Raw genomic sequence first — 7,826 nt, 5'->3', positions numbered from 1 at the left:
GTCTTCAGCCAGCTCTCAAAATCATCTGATGTTCCTCATTGCTAAGTGGAGTACGGACCGGCCATCTGTACTTTTTACTTTTAAGCTGAGAACTGCCAAGCTGGGAAAATCCTGTCGTTGTTATCAACAAACAACGGTTCCTTCAGAATAAAAGCTGAACTCCCTGACCTAAAGGGGGGTCCCTTCTGACACTGTGAAACACCTGCCGTTTTTACCTGGAGCCTACCCAAAGACTGGTTTGTCGTGCTGAGGACACTGCTTCGTTCGGCTCCAGTACCGTTGGGAGGTCGAGGACCTGGCAGCCTGATCTGTAGGGGAGTCTCCCTGACGGGTAATGTAGAACGGCACCGATAGCGTCTCATGCCTTTTCTGACCAAGGTTCAAACGTCGATCAGTTAGGAGCAAAACAACATCTCCCACTCAGACTCGCTTCTCCAGAACGGGGGGTTCTGAGCTGACATTGCACCAACACACACTCCACCTCATTCAATTCCATTCGCATCCATCACTAGAGAGTTAGTCCTGTTAATTGTTTAAAATAATTTAGATAATAAATTTTGCTTAAACGTTCCGAGGTCTCTCTCTATTCTCTTGTCTTTCGTTTCATGCAAAGTGTATTTTGAATTTCCCTGTAATAAAAAGAACACTCTTCTGATTTTAAAAGCCCAGGTCCAGAGATGGGGTCCATGCCAGGTATGGACCATTAATATCTCTGGTCATTAATTAAATTGTAATACCCTTCATTTCCATTACACTACTGATAGCATAAAGTTGTTTAAAAAAGGAGAAAAGCACGTCATGAAGAAGTAATCAGTAACATTTTCAGCAGCAGAGTTTGCAGAGAGAGGTGGGAGGTCATGAGCTGACTGGTGTAGAGCGCTGGGGACGAGGTTATGTTGGTTTCACTGGGGTGGGGGAGGGGTGAATCTGGGTCCAAGGATATGTAAAGGCTTTCCCATTGTTTCTGTGGGCTGTCCATCCTTGGCTGGGTTAGTAGAGATGGATGATGCGCATGATGGGAAATCTTCAAGTTTGCTTCAAGCGGTGTTTTGTTCAAAAAGACTCCCCTGCATTTTGAGCCTGTGCATCCTAGAGGGAGCAAAAACAAACAGAAAACAAGAGATGTGATGCTTCTGATGACAGCCGTTTAACATTGTGTTGTTCAAAAACAAACAAGTTAGATTTTCACTTTGTTTAAATTTAGGTTACCGTCTTTCTTTACGGCTTAGATTGTCCTCTTTTGACTTGACGAAGACCGCTTGTTCCCCTCCTCGCACGAGGTAAGCAAACTCTCCATCTTTTGCGTTGAAGATGACCCTGAAATCACACAGAAGGAATCCTGTGTGAGTTTGGGCTGAAAACACTTCCCTTGGTCAGCTCTGTGCATCCAGCAGGTTTAACCTTACTTGGACTGAGTCTCTCCACATTTGATGCGAAGCTTTCGGAGGTGAAACTGGCTGCTGCCCCACCAGTCAGACCAGCTGAGGATGGCATCCTTCTCCCACTGCAGCTTGACGATCATCAGGTCGCCGATGTCCACGTCGGTGGTGATGAGGAAGGACAAGGTGGAGTTATCATTCAGCATTGGTCTGCAGGGTCAAAGACAAATAAGATTATCTTCATTTGGAATCAGAATTTTTAAATTTTCTGCATTTCGAATGTTTGAAGAGCAACCAGCAGTTTCTTACAGGACAAAGGCGATGTTCTCCTTCTCTCCGTGGGTTCCATAGAGAGAGATCTTCATCGGCTGCTCAGTGAAGCTCATCTTGTCTTTGCTGAAGAAGTGTGCTTTTACTTGGTAGTGAAAGACTGTAAAACGGGGAAAAAACAGATGGTTTTAACCTCAGAAGTCCCCCTAGAATCTCTCTAAACCACTAAATCAAACAAATCCCTTAGCTAACCTGAAGATTTTTCTGTTAAGGTGCAGCAATTATTCACAGATTTTGTTTCCATCCTACATTATTAAATCAGCTGTTGCATCTTTTATGGATAAAAGTCACTCGTTATGTTGTGTTCCCTCATCTACCAAAAAACCCACAACCTCCTCCTTCTGAACCCGCGCCACTCGCTGCATTCCCAAACTGTATTCGGTCTGCCAGTATTCCCACTAAATTCACTCGGGATAAAGTCGGCTCCAAGCAGTCACACTCACACTAAGCATATGCACCCATAGCAGCTAAAATAAAGAAGGATTACTTTTAATTAAGGCATGTGAATGATTTAACTCACAGCAATTCCTTCTAAATCCAGACCGACTTTTCTACTTTTCTAAATGTCAAGTGTGTTTTCTCCCAGCCTGCATTCTCCTTTCCGATCCTCCGTGGCATTTACCTTTGTACGGCATCATATCACGGGTTTTGAGGAACATCTTCGTGCTGCGGGCTGTGCGGACTTTGTTGATGTTGTAGCCGAGCATGTTGCAGCGGTTCTTCCGGCAGCTGAGGCACATTCCCTTGTTGAAGGTGTCTTTGGAGTTGCAGCGGTAGGCCATGCTCTTCTGCTGGGTGTTCACCAGAGAGTCGATGAACAGATGGATGGAGCGCTCGTGGGAACATTTCACCAGCTGGTCCATATCTGCAGAGCAGAGGAGCTGCTGAGCCTTCCTTCAGATAACATCGTGCAAAGCTGAAAAATGACTTCCAGATGACCACACACACAGGGGGAATTCTTGGATCATTAGAAACATTAAGGAAATTTTGAACTCCCTGTAGTTTAAAAATGCATTTTACCATGGGTGTGAAGTAGTGTGTGTGCCACAAAAGGGACAAAATTACATTTATTCATCTATATTTTACTATTCCCTTTGAAAAAGTTTTTTTTTTTTTTTCTTTTTTTGCAGGATTTGAGAGCAGATTTTGTGTCACATACTTTGCAGGCCCTTGATTCCCTCCAATGCGATCCCCAGCAAGGTGTTCTGGATGTCGCACCCCGGCTGGAAGGTGCCTCCATTGGGGTAGATGTCGATGTGACCCACGGGTCTCTGGATGCCGATGCTGCGGTCAGGAGAACCCCTGGTGTTGGTGTGCAGGACGTCCACGAACTGAGCATCGCCTCGGGACAAGGTGCTCTGTTCGTCTGCGTGTTCGAAGGTGGGACCAGCCGGATCCAAACCTGGTGGACAAGTTTAACAAAAACATGTGTTTGTCTTCTCTGATGCAAAACAGAATTGCAATTGTTTGATCAAAGGCAAAGAGAAGACAAGTTGTCGTGTACTGATGTGCTCTGTTTGACCTCTTCCTGCATTTTGCAGCTTTTTACAACCACTGAAGCCATAAAAAACTGCATGAGGCAGCTCTTGACAGCTCAGATCAGTGTAAAGAAACCATTGTTCTAGGCAGGTCAAAGAAATTTCAGAGCTGGATAAAGGCCAGAGTGGTGAATAGGGGGTCGAGAGCTGGCACCGACTAGCTGCATGCACACTTACAATGCAGGCCTGGAATGTAGCAGCTGACAGATTATGTTTTATCTGAGAGCTGCTTTGTTTCCAGGGAAGAAAAGCACTCACGCTTTAAAGTCTGGCATGTTGTTGTTTACGTGCATTAGCTGTGGGACTAAATCTAATGTCAAAAACCAGTTGATTTGATGGGACTCGGCTAATCGGGCCTACCTGTGATCCTGCTGATCTTGTTGTCAGTGAGGCCTCCAGCGATCCCAGCCACATGAGCTCCCAGACTGTAACCCAGCAGATGGATCCTCTCCCAGGGCAGCTGCAGCTCATCCTGAAAGCCAAGAACAAAAAATCTATTCAACCTGTTTAACCCTAACACCCCCCAATTGGGGGGCCTCTACAGTTTCATGTCCCAAACATCTACAACTGTCCACATTCTCCAAACACAACTAAAACCACAATCAAACAGCCCAGATGGGAAACAAGGCCATTTTAAATTGTAATAAGTTAAGATACAGTGATATTTGAACTTTCTTTTAGAAGAGCATCTGGCCTTCTCTGGTGTCTGCTGGGAAAAATTAAACCCTTGAACAAATTTAGTTGAGGACCCCTGGAATAACTAAAACAATTGACTAAATTTCCTAAATAGAAATTGACCTCACAACCTCCATCCTGTCAGCACTTTCACACGGGGCAGCTCTTCTAAAATAAAGTGTAAGTATTATTTTATCTTAATGTATCAAAAACCAAAAATTGCTTTGTTTGCAATCTAAACTGTCTTGATTGTAGCTGTAGCCGTGCTCGGGGAATGCAAACAATCACTGACACCTGGGACATGAAACTCCAAAGGCCCCCAGTTGGGAGGCGCCAGGGCCCAAAGAAAAAAGGCCTAGGGCCTAAAGGGTTAAAAAATGGTCCTATACATTTAGCAGGGAGATTTTTTGGGGCAAAACCAAGGGGGGCATTCAGAGATTTTTCATGCATTTCTCCAAAACTTTTCAACTTAGAAGCTGCAAAAACAAGAAGGAAGCTTGAAACTGTTCCAACTGACACTGAGCCTTTCAATGGGAGACTGTGAGCCACAAACATGACTGTTAAATGTGTTTATAGCCATTTAAAATCTGAAACAGCAGGACTGATGTCTTTGCCAAACCGGGTCAATTCCACTCTGATCCAGCTGTTAGAGAGCACCCCTTCAAGATTTGAGAAAATTTACCTGCAACCAGGAAACGAACTTAGCGACGTCACGGCCCACTAGCTTGGTGTATGCTGCAGAGGTTGGGTAGTGCTGGTTGGCCCGGGTCAGCCAGTCAACCACGATCACGTTGGCGGTGGGTTCACGTTCGTACAGAGCAGAGACCAGTTTGGGCACCCAGCTCTCAAACATCCCTGTCACCTACAGAAACACACAAAATGCAGTGTTAAGGAAAACTGGTATACGTTTCTTTTTTCTGTGTGTTGAAATCTGCCAAATAAATTTGTATTTATCCACAATTTTATGTCATTAAAGAGCAAGTCACCCCCAAATAAACTATTTTTTTCTGATAAACTATATAAATGCGTGTCTAATCGTGCTGCAGACACGTGTAGCCAATAGTTTTGCACTTTAGTGCATTTTAGTTAAAATTTAAAATTTCTGCCGGAAACTGTCAGTGTTGTACCGTTGTCAGGTAAAAACTCTTCACTGCATTTGAATTTAAATCTGACATCGCCATTGGCTAAGAGGTATGCTATGATGTAAACTGGTAGATTATGATGTCACAATGTCGTGAGTGTGTGTATTTGTAGTGGCTCCACCCTCTCCGTCTGCTAGGCAACAGCATTTGTTGCATTTTTCAAACATGAAGTGGGAGTGAAGTACGCTTCTTGTAAGGGGTGACTTGCTCTTTAACTTCTAAAACTCACAACAAAAAGTGTGGACCAATAATTTTCTGTACGGTTCTCGTTGTTTTAATAACATAATTAGATTTTAAAATGCAACATTTTTAAATTTCAGACTGAGGCAGAGCCGATCACACTGATTACCGTCCAAATCTGACCACAACCACCATGATGAGAGAAGCTTTTCCACAAACATCAAATTAAACAAATAAATATGAATTCAGTTCATGTCTAACCTCTGAACTGTTTACTGCAAGCTCACTAATTCTACTAATTCTCCTCTATGTTTCTTTGCCACACACAGAAAGTGTGTGTATGTTTTCCTGCACGGTCACACAGGAGGTCAGCTGCTGTGTGGCGTGATTTACTTTGGCCTCAGCTCTCCTTCTTTGTCCTGTTGTTGGACCAGAGCCAAGGCATCATCAGGTTCAAATTTCCCTGCGTGACTGACGGACTTTAAATCACATTACAGGAGAAGATGGATGGCTGCACTGTTTGCTCCATGTTGGCCTCACTTCAAAAATAACATGTCTTTTTACATTTTTCTTCCATTCTGCAGCCGTGATGTAATTTCACCACAACAGAGCCTGAGCCAAAGAGAGTGTGTTTAGTTTGCTGTACCGTCCAGCCATGTATCATGATGAAGGTCTGCGTTTCTGCATTGAATTCACATTCTTTGATGGTTTCTGGTCTGCCGGGCACCAAGTAACAGATATCATCTTCTGGCAGCTCCGCAGTGCGCAGGGAGAACTTGGACACGATGTCCGAGAAGTCTGTCAGCCATTCAGTGGTGGTCGGCAGAGGAGCAGAGGTGGCTGTGGTGTTCACTACACACACACACACACACACACACACACACATACACACACACACACACACAAGGAAGGTAATTTAGTTTAACGATAACAAAGAATTGCTGCCAGATTAGATTGGAACAAAGAAAAAAAACGTTTTACACAATTATTACAATAAACTGTATTTTTTTATTTCTGTTTTGGGCATAAAAATGTATCTGATGCAGAAGAAAAGTTTATCTGAGAGCTCATCCAGACTCAAGTGTCATGAAGCAATGAAGGTATCGCCCCCTTTTGACTTTTCTAAGCTTCTACCATCATCAAACCTAGATTAGCCGGATAAAAGCAAAATACAAGCCCGAATTTAATCTAATCTCCATGGTTACCATCAGTTTATTCAATGAGTCAGACATAAAAAAATTTAAATAAAAGCTGGTTTTGGTGTTTTTTGGAGCTAAATTTGATGTTTTTGAGCTTCAAATCCTTTAATTTGAATTCATAGAGATTTTTTTTATATATTTTAGTTCTAATCTCCCCCTTCTTTTTTTGGTCCTTCCTCAGACAAAAGGCTCTTCTTCATGCTGTCATGGAGCTGAATGGCTTGAGCCGGGATGTGGAGCTGAACTCTGAAAACTTCTGGAGGGGTTACTCCCGGTCAGCGTGGAACAGCATGCATTCATTAACCTGTTTCCTGAGGCTAATTTACCTCATCACATCTGGGTCACCGTTTAAATAAACACAATAAACATCCGCCGAGATCTTACCAAAAAGTGTTGCGTTGGTAGGTTCAGCATCTGAAGAAAAAGTTGCAAATATTTTTCCCAAAGTTATCCAAATAGTCAAAAAGCAAACACTTTCTTTTCCCATATTATTATTATTACTGAGGTTTGATTTGATGTTAAGTTTCCTGATTAGAAGCTTCTGTAGGTCTTGCTGCTGGTATTAATCCTCTTAAACCCAAAGCACCGGTGACAAAGTGGTGAGGAGTTGTGGTTTAAGGGTGAAGTTGCTTATGGTCTGTAGCAGTTGCTGCACCAAGTCATCTTTATGGGTGGCTTATTTGAATTTTCCAACGTGATTGGCTGAAGGTTTGTAGGCGGAGACTAAACTTTGTCCCAGCTCTAAAGAAAAAAAATTCATCCTGTGAGGAAAGCTGGCCCCTGGTTGCAGAAGGTTTCACTTACAGTACACGGTGCCATCAGCTAAAGAAGAGCTGCCTTTCATCTAAACCCAAGTTATAGTTTCGTTTTATCACATTTGGGATTTAGAAACACGCGGCACTAGAAGTCATTCTGTTACTAAATATCTACTAGACACTTTGGGGGTTAAATCTGTCGAAAGATGCATGTTTTACTAAATAAATTCAGTTTTTTTCTTGTCAACTTTAAGTCCTTCTGTAGAAAATAAAACCAGAGGAGAAGGATTTCTAACACTTTACATTAAGGGTGCCTTTATTAGCCTTATTTAGTGCATAATTAAGCATTAATAAACTATTAAATAAAGCATAAACTTCATGCTTAATATGATAAATGACCTGCACTTGAGTCAGGGGACTCCAAAAGCTCTTTACACAGCAGTGTATCATTCACCCATTCACACACACACATTCACACACTGATAGTTGCCACAGCTGCCTTGGGGCACTGACGGAAGCGAGGCTGCCAAGCTCAGGCACCACCGGTCCCTCCGACCACCACCAGCAGGTGAGGTGGGTTAAGGGTCTTGCCCAAGGACACAACAGCAGCATCCTCTGTCCGGAGCCG

General features: G+C 43.1%; 1 protein-coding gene across 1 annotated transcript; it reads right to left on the bottom strand.

The window, feature by feature from the left end:
• Positions 1-476: 476 nt before the first annotated feature.
• Positions 477-7,083, bottom strand: lpla (lipoprotein lipase a). Its single transcript, XM_015971371.3, has 10 exons — positions 6,828-7,083; positions 5,891-6,096; positions 4,605-4,784; positions 3,608-3,719; positions 2,869-3,111; positions 2,332-2,574; positions 1,689-1,809; positions 1,407-1,589; positions 1,210-1,317; positions 477-1,089 (listed from the first exon to the last, which is right to left on the bottom strand). Exons 1-10 carry the CDS (start codon positions 6,928-6,930, stop codon positions 1,038-1,040), a joined length of 1,551 nt encoding a protein of 516 aa, XP_015826857.3. The 5' UTR covers positions 6,931-7,083; the 3' UTR covers positions 477-1,037.
• Positions 7,084-7,826: the final 743 nt, after the last annotated feature.

Source organism: Nothobranchius furzeri, chromosome 8 (genome assembly GCF_043380555.1).
Source record: "Nothobranchius furzeri strain GRZ-AD chromosome 8, NfurGRZ-RIMD1, whole genome shotgun sequence".
In the NCBI taxonomy this organism is placed as follows: Eukaryota; Metazoa; Chordata; class Actinopteri; order Cyprinodontiformes; family Nothobranchiidae; genus Nothobranchius; species Nothobranchius furzeri.
The sequence above is the reverse complement of the archived record's forward strand: the minus strand, read 5'-3'. Positions and strand labels throughout refer to the sequence as shown.

What these genes read in the sequence shown, in the direction of transcription:
- lpla (XM_015971371.3), bottom strand. Translation starts at nt 6,930, where the DNA reads ATGGGAAAAGAAAGTGTTTGCTTTTTGACTATTTGGATAACTTTGGGA. An exon ending in AGTTCGTTTCCTGGTTGCAG is followed by an intron (nt 3,720 to 4,604) that starts GTAAATTTTCTC and finishes CTTGGCTTTCAG; the next exon opens with GATGAGCTGCAGCTGCCCTG. An exon ending in TGATATGATGCCGTACAAAG is followed by an intron (nt 1,810 to 2,331) that starts GTAAATGCCACG and finishes CCCGTTTTACAG; the next exon opens with TCTTTCACTACCAAGTAAAA.